Consider the following 23,997-nt stretch of genomic DNA (forward strand, 5'->3'; position numbering starts at 1 on the left):
CGTATGAATGCTCCCCGCCCGATGCACGTCACCCCGCTCTTCTTAGTGACTCGGCTCTCTGACCCGAACGGGTGCCCGGGCCGAGTGTTTATGGTATATAACTGCTGGGATTGACCGGAGGGATCAGAATAGGTAATGATTAGAGTCGGGCGGAGATCTACTATTGCATTTGTACGTTAATTATGGAGCACTCGGAGGATAGCCTACGTCGTTGCCGACCTTTAGGTGAGTGGCCCTCAGAAATCTCGCTGTATGGTAAGCTGAACAAATTAAGGTCCTATAGAGCAGTACTCTGCATTCCGCAGTCATCTGGGCATATATCTCAATGTCTGCGTGACGGCCATCTACCGGAGGGAAGATGAGGAACCCCTAAAGCCAGCGTTGTTTCGTGCCCTTGCCGCGGTAATTGAAAAGCATCCGATCCTCTCAGCTGTTCCGGTGGATATCCCAACGGGGCCTCGATTCGCCCGTTTAAATCAGATTGACTTAGACCAAGTGGTCAGTTTTTCTGAGGTCCAAGGATGTACGAGCAGTAAAGTCGCCCTGGATCAGATACTGGAAGACCAGCATAACCGCCCTTTTCAACATCGCTCACGGACCCCATTCTGGAGGGTGTGCGTCTTGGAAGACTGGAGTGATAATACTGGGTTCGTTCTGTGTTTCTGTTTTCATCATGCATTGGCAGACACAAAGAGTGCTCTTGTCTTTCACGAAGACCTGGAGAACGAACTATCCAAGTTAGGAGACGGCGCGTTCGTCACAGTCGTCGCGGCATCCCAAGCCCCTCTATTACCCAATATAGAAGCCATCCACAACTTGTCAGTCTCACCGGGATACCTTGCCAGCCAGCAGCAGGATAGCCCCAATATTCCGGAGAATTGGAGTGGGGCTCCGCAGAACCTGCCAGTTCGCACGAGGGTCTCCTCCATGTGGATCCCCTCGGCGACATTAGCGGATTTGAAGCAACAGTGCAAGGACCAAAGAACTACTATCACGGCTTTGCTGATGTCGCTGATCGCAAGGTCTTTCCTCCATGCCCTACCGGAAGAGTATACGAGTATAAAAGGGGATTCTGCCATGTCTCTGCGCCACTTCTTACCCTTGCCGATCACCAGTCATTCGATGGGCTGCTACATCGGAACGTTCAATGAGCAATACAGAAGAACCTCGGAGTCAGTCTGGCAGGACGCCAGACGGACAAAGATGACTATCGACCGGGCCGTTGAGGGACAGGGTGCCGATATGCCCCTTGGCTATCTAGGTCATGTTCCGAACATGGCTCAATGGTTTCTCGACAAGATCGGAAAACCGCGAGCCGCGGGATTCGAATTGAGTAATGTGGGATTCCTGCAGAGTGAAAGAAGTTTTCATCGATATGGCATCCAAAGCCTGGTATTCAGTCAAAGTGCCGGTGCCTGTTCAGCCGCCGTCAAGATCAGCGCGGTGACGGGACGGGACGGGAGAATGGGGTTGGCGTTTTCGTGGCAAGAGGGTGTGGTGGCAGATCACACGGTGCACGAGGTAATGCAGACATTGGAGAGACAGGTGGAGGAGATGGTCAAGAGTATGGAGTAGTCAAGGAAGAAGAATGTTTATAGTTAGGAAGAATGCGGAGTGACGTCCAAAGCGGGCGACTAGGGCATAGGGCATTGGCGGTCATGGGCCAAGGTCCGCCGGCGCCTTCCCAGCTCCGCTTTGGCTCCATCATCAGCGGCTCGTCTCTCCTTTATTATTGTTGCTACCTCCGTCCCCGTCAGTCTTTTCAACTTCTTATCCCTTCTTCTTCACTCTTTCATCTCTTGTGTTCAAGCTTTCGTTTTTGTAATTCCACAATGGCTGCTGCGGGAGTTACCCATCCCAGCTCCCCGCGCCTCCCCAGTCCTCCTCCGTTTACTGAGGTGCAGATCGGCCCTAAGTCTCCTTCGGTCGGCGAGTCGATTGGCAAGGATGGAGAGCATTACCTAGGCGCTTCTCACGGTGCCGACGATGGCTCGACTCGGAGAATTCGACCGGGAACCAAGGCTGTGGATATGGCAGTGGGCCCTCCGTTGATCCCTCTCTCGCAGGTCAGTTCACAGTGGTAAACAAAAAAACAAAAGGCGCATTTCCCGCTGACCTGGTCTTTTCTCCGCACGCGCAGCTTGACTCCCCCTTTCAACTCCAGGAACATCTCAAGGCGCTCTACAACCATTACACGAGACCCGAGGGAACCGACATTGTTGTTCCGATCAGCCGGGATGTTGCGATTCAGCTTGCCGAACCTCCCGAGGGCATCGACCGGTCGCTTTGGCTGTACGAGCTCTGCCGTTTCCTGACCATGAAAGTCAACAACCTGATCATCGCCTTCTTCGCCGAGAACCCTCCCTGCTCTGCCTCAACCTGTCCGGAGATGCGAGCGTCTGAGTGGCAATACCTCTGCGCCGTCCACGATCCGCCCAAGTCCTGCTGCGCCATTGATTACTGCTGCCATACCCTCGATTGGGCAACCACTGTCCTTACGTCGCCAAAATACTTTCCCAGTCGGTTGACCTTGGGATCCGAGGCGGGCGGCGGGCCGTCGGCCAGTATGAGACATTTGACCAACATCTTCCGTCGGCTCTACCGTATCTTTGCACACGCGTGGTTCCAGCATCGTGAAGTATTCTGGCAGGTCGAGGGTCACGACGGACTTTACATCTTCTTCAAAACCGTCTGTGACATGTACAGTCTGATCCCAGAAGATAACTACACGATCCCTGCGGAAGCGGAGGGGGTTGATGTGCACCAGCCGGCCGAACAGCCGGATGGGCGTCGATTGACGATCCTGCGGAAGGACAGCGGCGGATCCCCGAACCTCTCGCTGGAAGCTATGGAGCCGTCATCCATCAGCACGGGCGCAACCACACGACGCCATAAGAACAGTCCCTCGACCAGCTCGCGGGTAACGACTATTAGCGAAAGCGCCGAGGACGATGAGCAGCATCCGAAAGAGTCTCCGCAGGCGGCGACCGAATCTGCTCAGAAGGAGCTGGAGGAACCAGAGCCGGAGGAGAAACTAGAGCCTGAGTCGGAACCCGAGAAGCCCGAGCCCCAGTCGGAGGCCCCTGAACAAGACGTCATCGAAGAACAGTCGGGACCTAGTGAGGAGACGTCAGTGGACGCCGATGGATCCCAGGTCACCGTTGCTGAGGTCCCGGAGGATGAAGACGCCCCCAAGGCACCCGAAGATGAGCCCGAGAACAAGGAGCAGGAGATGACCGAGCCTAGTCCCGAGGAACCGAAGCCGGAGGAGGACCAAAGCGCGGACGCTGCACCTGTTGAAACTTCGAAACCAGAACCAGAGTCGGAGTCGGAGCCAGAGAAACCATCCACTGCACCGGAGGAGAACAAAACCGAAACTGAGGCCGCGGCCAAGGAGACCTGAGACGTCATCGACCGCTGACAAGCATTTTTTCACCTTCTTTTCGCTTCTGATGTCATATGATGTGCCTGTACTATGCTTTTAATAATGATGCCTGTTTTGCATTCGTGATGTTGATTTTGATGACGTTGATTCATTTCACGGACTGGGATGAAGAAAAGGGTACCGATATGTAATATATATGATTTTGAGTCCTAACTTCAGTGATTAATGATACCCATACCTCTAATCTGGTCTTGATCCGTTACTTACACCGGGGATAGTTTGATGTGGAGATCTGCCTGACTGCCTGCAGCGACGTAAATCCGCACCGCCAACTTCTCCGCGGAAGAGCTCCGCCCGCCAACACAATTCATCGCCCAATCTACAACCCCCAGGCACCCAAGCTCCATACTTACATACTACCAACAATATACATACAAACATACATGTTCACCAATTCCTCCATCCCCGACACTACCAACATGTCCGCCGCATTAAAAGGCACCCCGATCCACTTCGGTCCCTTTCTCGTAACCTCCCAGGTAACTCCCCATTACCTATCCTCTCCCTCCAAATCCACCCACTCATGCACCCACTAACGAAACAACCCATAATTCAGGTCTTCCACCAGACCCCCCTAACAATCGCCCTCGTGAACCTAAAACCCATTCTCCCCGGCCACGTGCTGATCTCGCCTCGGCGCGTCGTCTCGCGCGTCGCGGACCTCACGCCCTCCGAGACGAGCGACCTCTTCCTCACAGTCCGGCGCGTGGGCCGCATGATCGAGCGCGTCTACGGCGCGAGTAGTCTCAACATCGCGGTCCAGGACGGGGTGGATGCGGGACAGAGCGTGCCGCATGTGCATACGCATGTGATTCCGAGGAAGAGGGCGGATTTGGATCATAGGGGAGGTACGGACGCCGTGTATGATATGTTGGATGGGGAGGAGGGGGATGTGGGTGCTTCTTTGAGGGAGAGGGAGAGGCAGCAGCAGGAGGAGAAGGGTCAGGGGAGGAGGTTTCCGGTCGTGGATAACGAGGAGAGGAAGCCGAGGAGTATGGAGGAGATGGAGGAGGAGGCGAGGATGTTGGAGAGGGAGATGGAGAGAGAGGCGTTGGATTGATTGATTGATTAGAGTGGATTGGATGAGCTGTTTCTACATAAGGGGAGTTTCAAGACGGCTAGAGATGGATAGATTTGGCTGCGCTCATGGCGTATACCTGTGATGACTACATTGATAATGACACACACACACACGTGCACATAACCACTGATTGAATTCTATAAACACTTATCTATGTATCAACCAACCCAATTCATCGGGATCACATCGCGATGGTATCTAATATCTAGAATGGCTCACCCAACGCCGCCACCAATTTGGTGAAATGGAAACAAAAACAATTTGCAACGGCACACAAAGAAAACTCGTAACGATAATGCAACGTCAACGCCATCAACACATGAGTCTCATGCAAGCAAGCAAGCATATGCCCCTAAAACATAACGCTGTCTATGCAGATGTCTGTCTAGCCTTTTCCGCCTTGCTCTTCCAGAACGCCTCGCGCTCCTGCAACACCGTGGCCGCCCACTCCTTAATCTCGGGCAACTGGACTTTACTCGCGACGTGGCAGAATTCAGAGAGATCCAAGTCATGCGTGCGCTCATACTCCACCATCTGCAGCAGGAGCTCCATCTTGTCGATATCGTGCACGTACTTCGCCTCCAGCGTCACATTGTCCTCATACTCCTGGAACACCTTCAGGATGTCCGTGCCAGCCAACATGCCGCCGGGAACGGCGCCCAGCAGATTCTTCGAGATGTAGTCCATCACGTCGGCCTCGCGACGGGCCTTCTCCGACTTATCGACCTTATCGACGGGCGTGATGTCGCCGACCAGCGACTCCGCCATGTCGTGGATCAGGGCCATCTTCATGCAGTGCGGCAAATTGATTTGGGGGGCCAGCGTTGGCGGGGCGAGCATGGTCATGACGGACATGCGGTACATGTGGTCGGAGATGGATTCGCCGGAAGTGATGCCGAACCGGCGCCAGCCCTCGCGCTTGGTGGTCTTCAGGCGTTCGAGCAGATGGAAGAAGGGGACAGGAGAGGTGGAGTTCTCCTCTGGGGGGTGAGGGAGGGTGGAGAGCACTGGATTAAGGGGGCTGATTAGCATGTTTGCATTCTTGGCTTATCGGAGAGGAAATCCCTGAGGGGTCTTTACCGGACTGAGTGGTCCAGAGAGGGTTGGAGGGGTTTTGGGAGCCCATGATGATGGTGGAGGAGTCAAAGAGACGGGAGCGAGGCGATGGAAGAGGAAGAATGAGCAGGATGAAATCCCCAATGGGCGAACGAGAGACGGCGGAGGGGAGATAAGACAAAAAGAGAAAGAAAAGTAGTTCTGCGGGGAAAAAGAAAGCGGAAGGCGGTGAAGGCCGATCGCCGCCTTTGCTTCGGGGCCTGATCGACACCTGATTAGGAAGTTTGTTGGTTCGACAATCGCCATGCGCTGCTCTTCTCTCGGCCTTTTTACCCTTTGACTCCTGATCAGATTGTCCGGAGTCATATCCATGACCAGCCACAAATCGTACTCCGACCTCTACCGGTATCCATCCCCCTCCTCTCCAGTTCAACGCCAGCGGAGACCAACTCGGAGATAGATCAGGGTCTACCGACAATGCAGTCGTCCAGAGCCCCTCTCCGACCCAGGGCGCCGAATTGGCCTCCCCAGTCGCATCTGGCCGTCTTCGTTCGCAATCTGCAGCTCTTGCAACTCGACCAACGTGTTGATTGGCCCGAAATCACCGTCCGCTCCTTATCGCCCACATCGCAAACCCAACAACGCCAGCGCATCAAGGCCGTCGAATGGGCCCTCTATCAGCTGGTGGCTATCTGGGACCCGGAAACCGCCCGAGACGTATGCTACCGGGATATGGATCTTCGTGCATGAATTGGATCGTCAGAACTGACCAGCATGCCAGAAACTTCGTCCCTTTTTCCCGCCGCTGGAACCGCTCCAGTCGGTCAACCTCCGCGCGGCGCTGTTCCGGGTGCTGTCCGAATTGAAGAAGAATGGTGAACTAGGCCGGGAGACGATCCTGCGGAAATCCATGCTGGATGACTGCAAAGGGGAGAAATTCGATGAGATCTTGGCGGTGTTCTCGACGACTGTCTTGCGCAAGGCTCTGGCCGAGTCGGAAGATGATGACTTGCGGAACCCGGCCATGAGGATGTCGATGGCTCCGGGGCTGTCTCGTCAGGAGTACCAACAGATGCTGCCTCTCATAATTACGCATCGTGCGTCTCTAAGATTGATGGGGGACCGTCGCAGTCGCATCCAACATACCCACGAGAAATTCTCCGAGCTCCTGGACCGCAAGAAGGGTCAGTTAGACGCTCGAGCCCAAGAAAACCCGCCGATGCTCGAAGACAATCAGGTCGACTTTGACAGCACAGCACGGGAGACTAAAGCCAATTGGCTCGGCAGCGAAGAATGGGCCGACGCCCTGCTCTACGGTGGCGCTCGCAGCAGTAATGATACGTTCTTGGAACTCCCGTTCGGCACCGCATGGTCCAAAGCCAACGAGTCCACCGTGGAAGGTCTCACCACCAGCGCAACTCCAGATCTCCTAGTTGACCTGGAATCTCGTGTTTCATTGCAGCGAGCGCGTCTACAGCGATGGCGTCAATACGGCAGCTCCATCCAGAAGCACGAGCGCGTAAACTCGGCCGCTTCGTCGAACGGATCCCCCCTGGCGTTTCGGGATCACCAGCCACTTACCGTCGCGAGTATCTCCAAGGCCGTTCGCCAGCCCGTGGAGCGCGTCTCCCTCAAAGCGGAAGACCGGTCCCTTCTCTTCTCCATGACTGAAGCATTGGCTCGCATCAACGGGACATCGTCACATACAGCCACATCCGGACGGACAGCTTCCTGGCGCGGGCCTAGCTCGCATCTTCCTGCGGAACGTGAACCAACGGAAAAGATACAATCTCCTCCGCTGTCCTCGCAAGACCCGACACCCTCAGAACCACCTGCCGAACCTCACCCTCACCTCGAGGAAGTCCCCATTCCTCCTGCATCACCTACCGTCCAAATCTCACCCTCACCCTCCCCTCCACTCGAGACAGACCCATTTCCAGAACCCCAACCAAAATTCACCGGCCTCGTCGAAAGAACCCGCAAATCTATGTCCCTGCTACCCCCATCCTCTAGCAAGCCTCCCCCTGGACCCCGCGACAGCCTGCGCCCCCGACACTCCCGCATGTCCTTCCCCGTCAACCAGTTCGAGACGCCACAGAAGCGTGTCCCGGACATCAGCCGCGCCTCGACGCCCCAGGATGATCTCTTTAAGGAAGAAGCAGACTACGCGAGCGTGTTCAAGTCACGGCCTCGCATAGCGACTAGTCCGGTGAACTCGCCGGCGGTGCATTTTGGAGCTATTGATGATTTTGAACTGGTGAGTGGTGATGAGGGCGAGAGCGGGATGATTGAAGAGGATGATGAGGATTTTGGGGATGTGGGCATTGGATCGCCTTCGTTTAGGAGGAGGTAGTTAGGAGGTATATTGAGATATTAGGCGTTTGGGAGTATAGAACTGTCTTCTTGGATAGAGGAGGTGCTTATTAGTATAGATGGGAGTGTTAAGAAGATTGCTTAGGTTGATGGATTTGGATTTGAATCCTATTAGTTTATGGAATATGCATGACATGTGCTGTGTGTACCCTTCTCTTCTATCTTATGTCCTGAAATCCTGATATCCCTCCGGAACACTGAAGTTTTTTCCTCTTGAAACCGAGCCCGAAAACGAAACGCCACCACCCATTCAAACCTAGATATACCATGCAAAAATGCAAACAAACGCCGAATCTCTTGAATCGTACACACGGAAGAGCTCTAAAGAAGAGGTGCCCTGAATGAAGCATGAAACGCCCCCAAAAATCGGCCACGGCTGCACTTGCTCATCAATCAACTACCCCCGCCTTGTCATATTTCGAGTCCGTCGGCGTGTTGTAGGCGGTTCCTGCGCCTGAGCTTGCTGTGTCTGCTTCAGTGTCCTTCTTGCTCTCGAGCCAGTGAATTGAACCTCCGGGTCTGATTCGGGATCGTCAGATGATGTTTGAGGTGGTGGCGACAGCTCTTCGATAGAGGCACTGTCGCTGTCTGGGATCTCGGCTTTTTCGAATCCGCCTTCTTGATCGTCATCTTCATCCTCATCCGCGTCTACGTCCATTTCTTCCGGAGCGGGTTCTGACTCCGCATCATTGACAGATTGAGTGAATTTCGGCTCTTCGTGGTGCTTTTCGACGATCAAACCGCCGTCGTCTCCATCGTCTTCACCGGGTAGAAGGAAACCGCCGCCCCGATCAGCGCGATCCTCATCCGCCTCCTCCTCCTCCTCTTCTTGAGGGAGCGAATGGAAGTCCCTTGTAGGAGAGGGAGAAGGGGGTCGTCCGGCCCGTCGGTTTGTGAACGGATTATAATCGTCCTGCTCGTAGTCCCGAGACGACTGCCCGTATTCCTCGCGGACGCGCTCGGCGATGCGCAGGCCGAAGATGAACTTGCGCCAGGTTTGCAGGATGCGAGCCTCCGTCTTCCGGCGCTCCTTCTCTCGTTTCTCGGCGGCATCTGCGCGCCAGGCGTCCTTGAGGAGATCCTCGTTCTCAGCAGCCACTACGACGCCCTCGATGACAGGAACGGCCATTTTAGATCCGAACTCGAAGCCCGTCACAGCCTCGGCATAGTCGATGCCTAGTTTCTTGCAGAGACGCACGGTCCCAGGCCAGGGGACGTGTGCGGCGCCGCGCGGGACCATGCTGGGCACGAAACAGTCAATGTTCCCATATTCGTTCTTGGGGATGACGCCGTCGCGGATAGGTGGCGGGATGATGTATTCGGTCTGGTATTTAGCATAGAGACCCTGTTTGGGCTTTTCGCCCGTCTCGCGCTCGAGTTCGTCCACCTCGCGTTTGCGGAGAAGAGTGACAGCGCGAATGGGCACTCGTTTCAATGGGATCTCGCCTTTCTTGATCTGCCGGCCTTCTTTATGCCAGCTCTCCGCGGAGAGGCATTTGACAACGTCTTTCCGTCGGTAGACGTTCTCTTCTTTGGCTTTGGCGCCGCGCCCCGTGGTGAATGTGCGGACGCGCTGGGTGCCGGGTTTCAAGGCTTCTTCGCGACGGAGGAATCGCTCGAGGACAAATTCGGTCGACGCACGCAGGCTCTGAAGGGTGTCACCTTCTTTGGCGGGCTTTTTCTCGGGCTTATTAGGGGCCAGGTCCTTTGCATCCTCAACATCATCAACTTCGGTTCGTTTGTTAGGAGCACGCTCGTAGATGCGCAGGGTCAGGTGGAACCAATCGTACTCATAGTACTTCCCTTTACGACCGGGTATGGGGATCTTCTCTACGGGGAGACGGTACCCTTTAGTTTTGCCCGGCCAAGTGCGACGACGCAGATATCGCGTGGTTACGTCCTTGGCCGTCTTGTCCGACGAGTAGGCTATCACGTAGCAAATCACCTGCTTGGCTTTATCGGCTTTGGCTCCGCGAGGCTCGAAGGCCGCCTGCAGCTCCGGGGTCGAAGCCACGGAATTTTGGAGCACGAGCGGGTCGACCGAAATGATCTCGTGTGTAACTGGCGAGGCCACCTCCATCCAATACACTGGGAAGGGCAGGTCTTTGTCGTATTTTTTAGAACCGAGGCCGTTGGGGGAAGTTTTAGGTATCAAATCGCTGCTATCAGACTCGGGGTCCGCGGCAGTCTCCGTTTCCTCGGTCTCCGTTGTGGGAGCCGTCTCTGGCTGGGACTTTGGTGTATACACCTCCGATTTAGTCCATCCGAAACCTAAAGGCTGTAGGCTGGCAACGAGTCGCGTCTCGATGTCCAGGGCGCGCAGCAGGGCTGTAAAGAGCTGAGCTCCGAGGTCTCGCGAGCCCTGCATCTGTTCGGCCGCCTGTCGAAACTCCACAACATCCTTCACCCGCTCCCCGTGTCTCTCCGCATCGTGATCATCATTCTGCAAAGAAGATAGCTCCGCCTGAAGATGGGACATGGGCTGATAGCCATGTTTTCGTAACCCTGGGGCGGTGATTTTGAATTGCTTCTTCCAATAGGCGGCCAGCACCTTGAGTAAAGGGATGATGGGATCACCGCGACTCATATCCGGCTGTCCTGGTTCCAATCGTGTGGACCCTTCGCCCCAGTCGCGCTCCGATTCCTGCCGTTGCTTTCCCTTTTTCTTCTTTTTTTTTTTGGACTTGTCTTCCGGCGGTTTCTCCGGGAGCTCCAGACCAGATGCGACGCGCCATTTCTTAACTTCCTTATGGAGCGCGGGAGGTAGTTTGCGCCGTAGAATCTCGTGCACCTCGGAATCGTTTGCCCAGGCATTGCGCAGGGCATTGTGGTATAGAAGGAACTGGACGTGGAGACAATGTGTTTGGATGCGAATCTGACGCTCGATCTTTGAAGGACCTTTCTTCCCCTCGGCAATGTCGGGCAGATGAACCTCGTTCTTATCCAGGGTTAACTCGAGGTCTTGAAGGTGGGCGGGCGTATTCGAAGCTGCCGGGGTGGCGGTAGGGTTGGAATCGATGGCATCTTCCCAGTCAATTTCTTCATCGTCGGATTCATCATCGGAGTTATCTTCTTCGGGCTGCGGAGGCTTGGGAGTATCGCTGGGAGCGTCGCTTAAAGACGAATCGGAGCTGTCGTCATCGAGTTGGCCGATTTCGACATTGGGGGTGGCATTTTGACGTTTGGCACTGGGCGGATCCTCGGAGGAGACACGCTTACGAGGGACGTAGGGGGGCATGCGAGAGCGATAGAGATTAATGAATTGAATGGCGGAGATGGAGGAAACGAAGGAAAGTGTGGGTGAATGAACGAGAGAAAGTTGATGGGAGGAGATGGAGAAGAAGATGGAGACCGACGACGGCTCCCCGCTTCCTCGGCAGTGGATTTACTCGTTCATCCCTCCTCCTCCCTCGCCTCACACTTTTGACTAACTCAGTACGACCTGTTTCGATTTTATTTCTTGAAGAACTAGAAATCTCTTCTACTGAAATCTAAGATGGACGCCGTCAAGCGCTTCTTCTCGTCTCCGCGGTTTGCGGTCGCCGGAGCCAGCAATGACGCCAACAAGTTCGGCTACAAAAGTAGGTCTCCGTCGCATAGAATCATCACGGCCAAGAACGGTCCTACTAACCTCTACAATCAGTTCTGGCCTGGTATCATCAGCACTCGCTCCCCGTTACTCCGCTGAACCCGCGCGCCGCCTCCATCCAACTGCCCTCGCAGACCTACGCGACGGTCGCATCGCCGGGGGCGCTGCCGGCTCCGTCGCAGACGTCGCTGTCGGTGGTGACACCCCCGGGGATAACGCTGCCTCTCCTCCAGGAGGCTCACTCGGTCGGGATCCCGGCTGTCTGGCTACAGCCAGGCACTTTTGACGATGCCGTGCTGACCTTTGCGCGCGGTCACTTCGAGGCGGTCATTGCGGGCGACGGAGGCCGCGGATACGAAGGCTGGTGCGTGCTGGTGGACGGCGAGGAGGGACTGGAGGCAGCTGGAGTGCAGTGGAGGAGTCAGAAGTTGTAGGCAATTCACCTTGATGATTCACATGGAGTATGAGGTGTGAAAGTAATCGTCGTACATATGGGTGTCATCACTCCATACTTGAATAGCTATTCACCGCGGTTCTGTTCAGTAGTATCTTCACCCAGATATAAGCAATTTCGGCATACCGTCTGGACTTCAGGACGATAATCTCCAATTATATAGAATCCTATCGGCCAGTCAGAGCAGAATATATAAGTCTGTGCATGAAGTGACTCATAGATGAAGCTAGAGATGCTGCTTGATGCAATTGGAGAGGGTCTGCAGATGAGCGACGGAGGTCTATTGGCAGGAGGATCTGACCAGATTGTCATTATGACCTATGATGGCTCTTCCATTCATTGTATTCGGAAGATCGAGATTCTCGATGGACTGATCCAATCCAACTAGTCCAGAAAGTGAAGGCGGAGGGAGGAGAAGATTGGAGGCTCCGATGAGATCACCTGCCGTCTTTTTCTCCAACCTCCTCTTTATCTCTCCTTCTCTCCATTTTTTCTACTCTGGAATTTTTTTTTAACCTTTCCCATCCTTTCTTTTTTTTCTCTTCTTCTTGCAGACCAGCAAATCAAGCTTCATCAAATACAAAAATAAATCTCAACCCACCCCCCTGCATCTTCCCCAAATGCCCCTGTTTGTCGAATCTCCCATCCCCCCTCAACTCGATCTCACCGGTCCTCCTTCACAAATCTTTACTCCCACGAGATCCTCCGCCTCGTCGGCCCTGTACCGTACCATCTCGCGTAAAAGATGTCGCCACTACGAGTCCGGGGCTCGTGCCTGGACTGATCCCTCCACCGACCTTATCAGTGCCACTCCGCTCAGTTCCCCGGACGGTTATCACCCTTCCATGTCCCATCTGGGGACTGACGATCTCCCCTCCGAGAGTGACTACTATCGCCCAAATCGCTACAAGGACTACCACCCACATCCCTTTGACGGCAGTATCGAGTCCTTAGCCGAGACCAGCGAGGTCCGTCGCAAACGCAGCCGTCGGGATCATCATACCTTGCTGTCGGCCCCGCCCGCTGCAAACGAGAAGATCGCTTTCCCCGAAGACTACGGCCACCACGAGGACTACAACCCGGGGCTTATGTCCCCCGCCGCCCCGGTCCGCTGGACCCGTGCGGTGCTGGGCGTGGTGGGCAAAGTCTGGGGATTCTGCTGGTCGGGCGCGTTTCGGGGATTCTACGCCGGCGGAGGTCAAGGATATGCCATGACGGTCGAGCAGGGTCCCTCGGAGAAACAGGATACTGTGCTTCCCTCTGCATCACCTATGTATCACGAAAGAGACGCGACGCCAGTCCCTGGGGGCTATCCAGATGATGAAATCCGGCAGAACTGGGTGATGGTGCCCTCACGAGATAACGCCGACAATGCCGCATCGTCGTCTCGCAAGCGCCGAGTCCAGCCTCCTCACCATCGCCGAGCTGGCTCTGCACTCATGCGTCGCCGACAGTCAGGAAACCGAACCCTCTTGTCGACTCCCTCGTCTTCAGGGCTACCCTCAGCGCACTTTTCCTCGCCCGCTAAGCCCCGCGAGACTCCCGTTTCAGTGGAGACGCAGCGATACATGGCCCAGCGCCGTCGGATCGAGCGCGAAGAAGACGCTAGTATCAGTCGCTTGAATCGTCAGCTTCAAGCCATGATCAAAGAGGGTCAACAGGCCCTGGGAACCCGCGTGGAGGTTGACGACTACATGGAAGAATGATATCCTTGCTGACTTTGTTTTTTTGCCAACTGCACTGCTCTTTATGTTGAACGATTATGCCCATTGGCTACGAATAATTACGGATACCCCACCCAGCCATTCTTTTGAAATTGCCTTGTTTTCAGCCTTTCTTTCCGATGATGACGATGATGAAGTACTACTGTCTATGTTTGGGATTATGGCGATCGGATCAGATGAGATCTTTTTTTTTTCACACTTTTTGACGAAGCACAACGCATTACGAGAACGAAATATCACTAGCAATAGCCTACTTGCAGCTATTGAGCTAGTTAGTTAGTCGATCATGAATGACGAATTCAAAATTTCATACTACCAAACCAGTTCTCTTGCTTGTATTGATTACAACTAACCCACCCTTTCATAAACATGTAGACATCCGGTGTAAGAACATAAACATACAAACAACAGTCAAACCAAACACCTTCATCTCATTAATCCCAAATAACTCATCTCGACAACATATACCGAAGCCTCATGTCCATCCTCAACCTCCTCCGTTCAATTTAATTCCCCTCGATCAATGACTGATACTAAGTTCACAGCGCATTCGGCAAGTCGTCCTTATCGATGCCCAATAGGGAAAAGTCAATGTCCTTGGTAAACGCCTTCGGGTTCACCAGCGCCGACAGAAGACTGTCGGCTTCGAAGCGGCGTTCGGGCTGGTTGGTTTCTGTGTTGGTGGACTGGAGGTAGATGGTTCGTTAGTTGAGGCTCTCTCACTGTAGCTCCCTTGATTACAATTGTCCATCTATCGAACAATCCACAAAGATAGATAGCACTCAAAGGGCAAGGATGAGAAGAGGGGAGAGAGATCATACAGGAACTGGAGCAGCCACAGCGAGCGAGACGAAGAGCGTAACAAGAGCCGTGGTGAACTTCATCGTGTTGAGTCTTTTTCTTTGGTTTAAAAGAGTGAAGGTACTGATAATAAAGAGCGACTAGGTCTAATGCCTATACAACAATATCTCTAGTTAGTTCATTGTGTTCTTGAGCCTCAAAGGATAGAACAGAACATACCGAGACCACGAGGAATTGCCGAGGGGAATTTGGTTGAGGACGAAGTAGGAAGGGATGGGATTCAACCGAGAAGAACGAGGGGAGGGGAAGGATATACGATTGACTAATTGGTTAATTTTCTTTAGGTTCGAGTCAGTGGGCGCGGCTTTCTCCCTGTCTCCCTAGTTGTTGCCCCTTCATTCTCAGGAAGGGGTTGGGTGATTGATTGACTTGGTGGTATGAGTGAGTGGTGTTTTCTTAGCGGGGTGAGTCTTGCATGATTACGGATACTGCGAAGACGGGATGATGAATCGCAAGAGCAGTATACTCCGTATGCATGACTCTGTGATTTAGCTAGGATCCTCCGTCAATCGCTATGCAGACAAGTACGTACGTGGTGGTGAGAGTCGTGATGGTAGTGCACGAGACGAGCCCAGCTTTGAGGAATGCAAGGGGTGGCTGGGTGGTTGGGCGTGTGTCTCGCCTTAGAGAGCATTTGAACCTAAGCCAATGAAGACACTACGGATATAGACAGTATCGTGGGTTTACTGTCTATAAGGGTAAGTAGCTGCCCTAGATCTAGTCATACACCATTAGTTGTATAGATGAGTCAATCGTTTCATTTTCAGGCATTTCTCGAATCTGTCCGATTTCTTCATAGAAAGGGAAACCCATGAGCACCTTACTTTATATATTCGTGCAAACCAAGTAGATGTCTAGTAATCTAGGACTGACAGGTTCCCGTGAACCCGGATTTCACTAAAACAAGAAAAGAACCGTAAACATGGGCTCCAAAAATAGCACAGAACAACACAATCTAGGATATCCGAATGGAAACTTCATCATAGTCCTCAATTGATGCTTTTGCTTGCGTTTATTGCCCTGTGTTGCATGGAGTACCACGGAGTATACAACTGGACACTTCAGTCTCAAGCAAAGCCACAAAGCTTGACCCACACTAGCTAAGGAATAGCGCCGACCGACCGACTATCAACTTGGTAAATCCAATATTGAACACGGACTGCCATCCGGAGTCGATCCAGTGGAGGTGTTCCAATCTATAGTTTCCTGATTCAAATCACATCCTTACTTTGGCCGGGAGGAGGTCCGTAACACAGTGACGAAAATAGTAAACGTAAACATCATCATCTCCCCCTTGAGAAGCGCACAGTACACAGCAAATGGACCCTGTGCAATGTATGTACGAACGGATAATATATTCGATATTGCAGGGCGTAATGTTCCGAAACTGGTGACTGGAACGCCTAGTCTAGGCCTGTGCCTGTCTTGCTGGATTAGGAGTCGGTATGGATTCTAGACTTTGTCGTTCATGTATTTGTCACCGGGGATTAATAGCATACTAGCTAGTTATGACGACGAGAAAACAAAAATAGTAATAGTCATTGTAGCAGAGCACACACACATGCTTATGATGACAATTCTAACAACAACACATACTTTATCTTTCAACACTCAAATACACCCAAAACTTCAACCCAACTGATAGCCAAAAAGAAGTCCACCACGTCATACTCCACCGATCCTCCCAACCCCAAAATCAAGCCAGAACGATAAACAATGAGCCCTAGCCCTACAGCAAAGCCAGCCCCTCCCAGCGCCGCCGATCTCATCACACATAAATATTAATTTCAGGGTCCAAAAACCCCAGACAAGGCTGGAATGCCGGGTGGAGAGAGGCTGACGCACGCCGTTGCACAAAGTGCAAAAACATGACCCGGTTTCATACATGCGGCGGGTCCTGCTGCACTCTGCAGCCATTCTATGTAATATTAATTATATTATGCATGGCACGGCACTGCGTTGCATGAACCTGCCTACCTTCGTCACCAACCACCGTACCTAAGTTACTTACCCCTTTCTGTGACTTGGTGGTTTCCGTTTTCATCCGCCTCTTTCTTTTTTGTCCCTCTTACCTGTCTACCTACCAATCACTGTATGGAGTACGTAACTAGCTATGGGGCGATCCCTTTTTTCTTGGTTTCTTGGCTTCCTAGCTTTCAGTCAGGGTTCCGGGGAAGGACATAATTTCACATTCTTGGGATCTGTGCTTGCTGTCGATCCGCCATGTTAGACTCAGAGTCCTGGATTCCTGCCTTTGATGACGCAGTCTATCAAGTATGAACCTCTGATTGGGATCTGCGGGGTCGTTCATCTCGGGGTTTTTCCCTTGAATACTCGATAGCGTGTACAGTACATTGGTGATTATGTATGTGTCAATATTAAGACGTGGCTTTTGGTATGTGTTGCTTTGTTTTTGCATGGTTGAACTGCAGGGGAAAAAATTGTTGTAAATGAAGAAAATGTTCTTGGAAGTCTCATATTTGTGCTCGCTTGTCTAATAGAAATCACCACGTCAACGCTGCGTAAATCCAGTCTACCCATAATGGGCGAAGTAAACTATATACATGAATAGTAAAGGAAAGGCCCAGAAGATTATCCGATCTGTTGAATAGGAGAAAGATTAACCCAGTGTATACCCCGCATCTATGAGTGCTTGCTTTCGAAGGTGAAAAATAAGTTGAGAAGAAAAGAAAAAAACGTTCGATGATAGTCATGTCGGTTCCGGAACGCCAACCCAAACGCTAGTAATGCAGTAATCTTTTTTGGATGTCATAACAACGAGAAAGATAGTAAGAGAAGTTGAAGAGGAACGAGAAATAAGGGTGGTCGAAGAGAAGTAAATCAGGTCGAATTAGTCCATGTTGGGGCGAAATTTCGGGTTGGTCCGGATGCTCTCTCCGTACTTCAGGAGGAAAAGAGTAGTGGGCGCAAATGCGGCGGCAATAAAAGCCAGAAGACTGTTGCCCCAGCCCATTCCAAGCTTGTTGTACAGATGGGTGCCGGCAAGGGGGATGGTGGCGCCGAAGATCGACCGAAGACAAAGTTCCGCCGAGACGGCGCTGGCGGCGTACGTCGTGTATGCATCCACCAAGTACACCTGCGTCACCAGGTGCACGTAGTAGATACCGGCGCCCAGGAAGAAGGTACCGATGATGGGCACGATCCAGTGCGTGTGGTACTCAGCTGACCAGCCGTACCAGAGAAGGCCGATGGGAACAAGACAGCATCCCACGACGAGAGGCGGCAGACGGTCCTCAGGTCTCATCTTGCCGTGGATCTTCTCTTGTCGTCGCACGTAGCGGTCCGAGAAGTAGCCAACCGTGATTTGGCCGAAAGTGAACCCCAGACCGATGCCCAGGTAGCCGAGACCAGCCTCGCCCGGCGAGAAGTTGTACATCGACTCAAAAAGCTCGGTGAAGGTTGTGAAGAGAATGTACATGTAGCTGTAGGTGACAGCACTGTACAGAGACACAATCAGGACGATGGGCGAGAGAACCAGGAATTTGATCGGGCGGGTCAGTGAAACCCGCAGCATCTGGCAGGCAGTTTGGCCCGTTTCGAATTTGGTACGGTAGTGGCGACCCGTCTCCTTCTGTAGCTTCATCGCCTTCTTCTGGAGAATAGTTGGTGCGTATGTCTCACGGAGAAGGAACAACGACGCAATTGCAACAATTGCACCCTGTTCAGACACATTAGCTTTGGAATTATTGGTTGACAGTGTTTGAGAAGACTTACGACAATGGCCTCAAGCCAAATAGTCCATCTCCATCCAACGTTTTGGACCATGTAGCCACCAAAGATAGGACCTGTTAAGGTGTGTAAGTATGTGGAAGAGATTGCAAGCTCATCATCACAATGCTTACCAGTCACAAAACCCAGAAGAGGCCCCACGGTCCATATTGTCATGGCCGTTCCTCGCTCATCCATTTTCATCATATCGCTAACGAAGCCACCTCCCACAGTCACTGGGACGGAGCTAGCCACACCCATGAAGAGTCGGGAAACGATAAGCATTGGCATGTTGACGCTAGCAGCACAGACAATGTCGGCAACTAAGAAAAGAAAGTTTGCCGCGTGGGTCATAGGCAACCTTCCGCTCATTTCGGTGATGGGTGTCAGGATGAGAGGACCAATAGCAGCTCCCATAACATATACCGAGACCATAAGCGAAGAGATAGAGTCATCGTGGTTGTTGAATTCGTCCTGGACAGCAGGCACGGCCGGTGAGAAGATCGTGGACACCAGAGAACTGGGAAGAGTCAGTATGACATATTCGCCACAATGAAGATCAGGAGGGTGACAGGTCTGCCTACACATTGTAACTGCTTATGGAAATCAAGGCGATGGTCAACCATTTCCGGAAATTCGTCCAATTCATCGGGTTCTCAGGATCATTGGGACCATCCCAATGAACGAGATTGTCATCCTCATCCTGAGACGACTCTCCCAATTCGGCATCACTGCTATCAGTTGGTCTGATCGATGCTGTTTCAACATGGACGTCCTTCTTCTCGGTGAAGCTCGCATCAGAGGTGGGCAAAGAAACGGCCGAATCATGGGTGGTCTGTGGTGACATGGTGATCATGCAAAGGGGGAAAGACTATTGGGGTGAAGGTTCAAAGGAAAAGCATGAGAAGATAGAGACGAAAATGAGGCAGCCATGGTCGTAGAAATAAGTAAATGGACAGTAGGACAGAAGAAAAAATAATAATTGTACTGCCAATAAAAAAATCGCCGTCGTAGTTGATCATGATGATAATTCGCCCTAATTTTGGCAGACAACGCGCGTCCATACAGATGGATATTTCTGGTATGTTGGCCCTTGCTTTTTTTTTTTTTTTCCTTAGAAAATTATTTTCCACCCAAGTTCCTCAATTTTCTGATCTCCAACGGCAAAAAGGGCCCTGAATCAGATGGGTCATCGCGCATCGGTGGATACAGCCAAGGGCATCCGCTGGGTAGCACGGGCTCCGAACCAAGCTATAGGGATGACAATGCCCTTCGACACCCTCGACACCCCCTTGCATGGCTGAGCTTTATTCCATGTCCGTTACCACACAATGCCAATAAGCTCAGCTTATCGTCGTCCCGATCTACAAGCCCTCTTTTCGCAGGGTAACGCATCATAATCATCCCCACATGATCTGCCCCGGTGTCCAAGGCCTTTGAAATTTTCTCCCCTTGTGTTAAGGCTGGTCAGCCATATTCAACCGGCATGAATATTGTCTCCCAAATAGTGAAAGATGACGATATGAGAGGCGTGGAAAGCCCTACCCCCCTTGGAATAATTTCGCCGACGTTGACGTGGCCTTGAGCAATCGAAGAATGGAAGCTTGCGATACCCATTTTCGTAGCCGAGGTCAGATAAAGATGGCCGGAAGGAGAATCATCCCCTCAAGGAAGGGAAACCACCACTAGTTGGTGGACCCGGAAGCCCCTTTTTTTTTTGGTCTGTTAGGAGTCTAGAAGATGTTTCATGGTTCCTGCTGTCACCGCCATGGATGTTGTGGAGAATCACCAAGCCATGATGGAGATAGTTGGAGTGGTAGTACATTCGGTAGTTTATCCTAGATGCGTTGTCATCACCGTCACGCCATCTTAGCCACCCACCTTGAGGGGGAGAAAATAGAGATGGGTAGTGGGATGGCAAGAATTCCACAATCAAGAAATGAGAAATTCGAAACACTGTCGAATGTTGACCCGCGATCCGTGACATAATGAAACCTGCCACACTGCGTTGATGGTTGAGATATGTAGATCCGGATGCCCGACAGGGCAACCCAAGCTCCGATCCAGTAATGCTTGACCCGCGAGCTTCGCGGCCGAACAATTGGACGGCGGGTGCGGGTGATCCTCCCCTCGGGACGGACTATCGGATGTCAATCACGGTCGCAAGCTTCGGCTTGATGGTGGGAGGGGCGAGGATGATTCATCCCCATGCTCCACCAAATGGTCCATACTTTTTGCTTTTCATGTACCGGACACGGTCTAGAAGAGGTCCTCCATGACCTCCCCGGGTTGATCTTCAGGACTATTACTAACAGTTCACCCAATATATTAGCCAGATCGACAGGGAACCCTCCCGTACGGCAAGCGATAGCGGCCAGTCCGCAACCAAAAAAATCGTAAATTCTGCCGGCAGAAGGCAATCTTGATCACTACCAAGAGCCAAAAAGACTAGTATAGAAACCATATAGAGCTCTACTGCCTAGAATAATATATATAATACTATATAAAGTCAGGTAGAGCTCCTTAATTTAGTATTTCTTTCAGTTATTTGCGCTCAGCGTTCTGCGTACGACGACCTACGCGCGGGATGCAGTCACAGCGCGGATACTAAATGTAATATGTATAGTATAATTAATAAAGTTATTTTAATTTTAATAAGCTTATTTGGTGATTATAATGATTAAATAAGTAAGATAACTTGAATTTATATAAATATAGTTATATTACTAGACGCTGTTAGATTTACAGCGTGTAAGCTCGTCCTAACATAATATAATACTATATATAACAGGTTAGATAGTAGAATCCTGTAGAGATTCTATGTTAGTTTTTTTTAACTTATAGAATAGACTATACACTGTCTTTCTTTTTATAAGTTGAGCACGACTGTGACGTCCTGAGCATGCAGCAATGCCCTATACCAGGGTATTTGCATAGTTTGCACTGTTTGGTTCGTTTGTCTCACACAGTGGGTTTGTTTACTGCTTCAAGCAGTAAATTGCTATTTTCTTCTTCTTCTTTCCTCAACCTAGTGTTTCGTGACTAGCCTACAATAAAAATCGTTTCTTCATTTCTGAGGTTGTCACAATGACTACTTTCGACAGAGAAGGATCGTTAGTGAGTGTGTTTGGCCCAAATTTGTATAGTACTATATATGCGGGTTGGAAAATAGGATCCTATGGAACTTTATATTAGTCTTTTTAGTGCCTATACTGCTTATAGTAGGCAGGCAAATAAGTGATAAAAGGACTTAGCCATTTTTCATGCGATTTTATACGATTTTTTTTGGTTGCGGACTGGCCGCTATCGCTTGCCGTAGACGGGTCTGTGTTTATTGGTTTGTTTTCTGCTTGGTCTGGATGTTTGTTTCGCTGGTTGTCTAGGATATGCGGTATTGGATAGGATAAAATAGAATAGCGTAAATAGTAGGACCCTGTCTAGCTTTATAATCAAAGAAATGTATTTCTAGGATCTAGAAAGAAGAAAGTCAAGTTTAGTTACTTGTAAAAAGTTCTAATTCGTTTGCTGATCCGCTCACAACAGAGAGAAAGAGATATAGAGAGAGATAAAGAAAATTTATTTTTTTTATCTTAATCCTGAAGCTTAGATACAAGCTTTTTTTTAGCTTATTTATTCTTTCGATTTGCCTATTCGGGAACGGAAATGCAGATAAGATAACAAACAAATATAGAATAACAGTAGATTTAATAGAAGCTATATATTGTATCCCTCTAATACCCAATGTCCAATCAATAAGAACGGGATAAAGCGAAAATCATTAACACACACAAAAGACAGAAACAAAAGTAAAAGTAAGATACAAAGAAAGTTTACTTATGTCACTTAACGTAGCCTTAGCTATCCTCAACTATATCCAGGTTCCCAACATTATATTGTAAGTTTGTCAGCCAGTCGAGTTTAACTGTCAGGTTCGTCAAAGTATTCAAAAACTAAAACGGATAAAAGAGTTAAAGAAGAGCTAAAAAAGAAGATTGTTTATATTTAAAAAAAAAAAAAAAAAAAAAAAAAAAAAAAAAAAAAAAAAAATTCTCTTTTGAATTAGTTTGGCATGTAAGTTAGATAGATATATTTTTTCCATTTTTGGTATTTATTTTTCTGATTAACATTTCAGGTATGATATTTCTGTGTATGTTCTTACGAGCTTCATCCTTCTCTTTTATGGTATGTAAAGTGATTTCTTTGAAAAAATCCCATTCTAGGCGTCCACATGTAAAGGATGTCACGACCTGAGCGTGCAGTGTAGCCCTACTCAGGGTATTTGCATGGTTTGCATTGTTTGATTCGTTTGTCTTACACAGTGGGGTTGTTTACTGCTTCATGCAGTAAATCGTTGTCTTCTCCTTCTTCCTTCTTCAACCCAGTGAAGGGCTAAGGCCCTTGCTAAGGCGAACGGGACTTTGGAAGCCCTCCGCAGCATCTCGGGCTCGACCTGGGGGACCTCCCTGCTGAGCATGCGCCGCATCTACCTGGCAGTGGTAGTCCCCCAGCTACTCTACGGGGCGGCTGCCTGGTATAGCCCTACGAGCCGGACGGTCAGCTACAAGAGGCTCCAGAAGACGGACAATGAATTCAAGAGGATTCAAACCCGCGCAGCTGTTCTTATCAGTGGCGCGTTTTGTAACACGGCCTCGGCCGTACTGGGGGTAGAGCTTTACCTCCCCTTTATACGAATACAGATGCAACAAACCATTCAGGAGGCGGCCATTCAGATCCAAACCGGGCCGGCTATAACCTGCCCCGGGGGGCTGCGCTGGGAAAGGTCGAAAGAGGCATTCAAGGCCTCCGGATACTCTCCGATGGAGGTGCTGAAGTGGAAGAAAACAGGCCCGCTATATGCGTACGGCGGCAGGCAGAAGGAATGGGAGACCAGACGGGCTCACGTGTTAGCCCCGTAGGAGTTACCCCTGAGGTATATCACTGAGGGGGCAAAGGAGGCAGTTCAGACCTACGATAGAATCTGCCGCGAGGACCGGCAGATCTGGTATACAGATGGAAGCAATTATCAGGGGATGATCGGAACTGCCGCGGTCTCTATTCGAGCAGACAGGACCGCCAGAAAGTACCTAGGAACGGAACTGAACTCTACAGTCTACGTGGGGGAGTTAGAAGGGGCCCGAATGGCCCTGGATCGGGCGAAGCCTACTCCAATCACGGTCTTCTCAGATAGCTAGGCAGCTATTCAAGCCGTGCGCAACCCTAGCCGACTATTGGGCTAGTACGCACTGCGGGCTATCTACGGGAGGATTAGGGCCCTGCGGAGCGAGGGCCTGAAGGATGCTGAACTGCGTTAGATCCCCGCTCACATCGGAATGGAAGGAAACGAAAAGGCGGACAAGGCAGCCAAGGAGGCTGCGATAAGAGGAGTTAAATTAAACTCAGTAAGGCCGCGGGATCGACCAATTATACGGCTCGCAGCTGCAGTTAAAAGAGATATCTGCCAACGCTTGCGTACGGAGTGGACAAAGCAGTGGGAAAGACAGAAAATAGGCAGGCCGACGAGGCAGCTGCTGTCTAAACCAAACAAGAAGAATCTATAGCTTTGCGAGCATCTCAGTAAGCCGCACACCTCGATTATTATTCAGATGCGCACTATAAGGATAGGATTAAGGCATTTCCTCTACAAGATCAAACAGGTCGACTCCGACCGGTGCGCCTGTGACCTAG

The 23,997-nt window shown here is 51.1% G+C and overlaps 11 protein-coding genes across 11 annotated transcripts; 7 read left to right on the plus strand and 4 right to left on the minus strand.

The window, feature by feature from the left end:
- Nucleotides 1-182: 182 nt before the first annotated feature.
- On the plus strand, nt 183-1,575 carry KD926_004972 (uncharacterized protein; the record flags this gene model as incomplete). The annotated part of the gene is made up of 2 exons (XM_053098311.1): nt 183-225; nt 284-1,575. The coding sequence occupies 2 exons, from the start codon at nt 183-185 to the stop codon at nt 1,573-1,575; spliced, it is 1,335 nt and encodes a 444-aa protein (XP_052957887.1).
- Nucleotides 1,576-1,832: 257 nt separating this feature from the next.
- On the plus strand, nt 1,833-3,403 carry KD926_004973 (Mob1 family protein; the record flags this gene model as incomplete). The annotated part of the gene is made up of 2 exons (XM_053098312.1): nt 1,833-2,066; nt 2,141-3,403. The coding sequence occupies 2 exons, from the start codon at nt 1,833-1,835 to the stop codon at nt 3,401-3,403; spliced, it is 1,497 nt and encodes a 498-aa protein (XP_052957888.1).
- A 425-nt stretch (nt 3,404-3,828) lies between these two features.
- Nucleotides 3,829-4,505, plus strand: KD926_004974 (HIT family protein; the record flags this gene model as incomplete). The annotated part of the gene is made up of 2 exons (XM_053098313.1): nt 3,829-3,924; nt 4,002-4,505. The coding sequence occupies 2 exons, from the start codon at nt 3,829-3,831 to the stop codon at nt 4,503-4,505; spliced, it is 600 nt and encodes a 199-aa protein (XP_052957889.1).
- A 390-nt stretch (nt 4,506-4,895) lies between these two features.
- Nucleotides 4,896-5,652, minus strand: KD926_004975 (HD domain-containing protein; the record flags this gene model as incomplete). The annotated part of the gene is made up of 2 exons (XM_053098315.1): nt 4,896-5,533; nt 5,607-5,652. The coding sequence occupies 2 exons, from the start codon at nt 5,650-5,652 to the stop codon at nt 4,896-4,898; spliced, it is 684 nt and encodes a 227-aa protein (XP_052957890.1).
- Nucleotides 5,653-6,059: 407 nt separating this feature from the next.
- On the plus strand, nt 6,060-7,935 carry KD926_004976 (uncharacterized protein; the record flags this gene model as incomplete). Its single annotated transcript, XM_053098316.1, has 2 exons — nt 6,060-6,299; nt 6,364-7,935. 2 exons carry the CDS (start codon nt 6,060-6,062, stop codon nt 7,933-7,935), a joined length of 1,812 nt encoding a protein of 603 aa, XP_052957891.1.
- A 417-nt stretch (nt 7,936-8,352) lies between these two features.
- Nucleotides 8,353-11,193, minus strand: KD926_004977 (Rad4 family protein; the record flags this gene model as incomplete). Its single annotated transcript, XM_053098317.1, has 1 exon — nt 8,353-11,193. The coding sequence occupies one exon, from the start codon at nt 11,191-11,193 to the stop codon at nt 8,353-8,355; it is 2,841 nt and encodes a 946-aa protein (XP_052957892.1).
- A 258-nt stretch (nt 11,194-11,451) lies between these two features.
- KD926_004978 (CoA-binding protein) lies at nt 11,452-11,978 on the plus strand (the record flags this gene model as incomplete). The annotated part of the gene is made up of 2 exons (XM_053098318.1): nt 11,452-11,536; nt 11,599-11,978. 2 exons carry the CDS (start codon nt 11,452-11,454, stop codon nt 11,976-11,978), a joined length of 465 nt encoding a protein of 154 aa, XP_052957893.1.
- A 640-nt stretch (nt 11,979-12,618) lies between these two features.
- KD926_004979 (uncharacterized protein) lies at nt 12,619-13,704 on the plus strand (the record flags this gene model as incomplete). The annotated part of the gene is made up of 1 exon (XM_053098319.1): nt 12,619-13,704. The coding sequence occupies one exon, from the start codon at nt 12,619-12,621 to the stop codon at nt 13,702-13,704; it is 1,086 nt and encodes a 361-aa protein (XP_052957894.1).
- A 557-nt stretch (nt 13,705-14,261) lies between these two features.
- On the minus strand, nt 14,262-14,606 carry KD926_004980 (uncharacterized protein; the record flags this gene model as incomplete). The annotated part of the gene is made up of 2 exons (XM_053098320.1): nt 14,262-14,408; nt 14,544-14,606. 2 exons carry the CDS (start codon nt 14,604-14,606, stop codon nt 14,262-14,264), a joined length of 210 nt encoding a protein of 69 aa, XP_052957895.1.
- Nucleotides 14,607-17,434: 2,828 nt separating this feature from the next.
- Nucleotides 17,435-19,159, minus strand: KD926_004981 (MFS transporter; the record flags this gene model as incomplete). The annotated part of the gene is made up of 4 exons (XM_053098321.1): nt 17,435-18,262; nt 18,319-18,389; nt 18,447-18,832; nt 18,897-19,159. The coding sequence occupies 4 exons, from the start codon at nt 19,157-19,159 to the stop codon at nt 17,435-17,437; spliced, it is 1,548 nt and encodes a 515-aa protein (XP_052957896.1).
- A 2,989-nt stretch (nt 19,160-22,148) lies between these two features.
- Nucleotides 22,149-23,228, plus strand: KD926_004982 (putative reverse transcriptase; the record flags this gene model as incomplete). The annotated part of the gene is made up of 3 exons (XM_053098322.1): nt 22,149-22,207; nt 22,445-22,494; nt 22,738-23,228. 3 exons carry the CDS (start codon nt 22,149-22,151, stop codon nt 23,226-23,228), a joined length of 600 nt encoding a protein of 199 aa, XP_052957897.1.
- Nucleotides 23,229-23,997: the final 769 nt, after the last annotated feature.

This window comes from Aspergillus affinis (assembly GCF_023601865.1).
Source record: "Aspergillus affinis strain CMG 70 chromosome Unknown NODE_23_length_327850_cov_86_924445, whole genome shotgun sequence".
Taxonomy (NCBI): domain Eukaryota; kingdom Fungi; phylum Ascomycota; class Eurotiomycetes; order Eurotiales; family Aspergillaceae; genus Aspergillus; species Aspergillus affinis.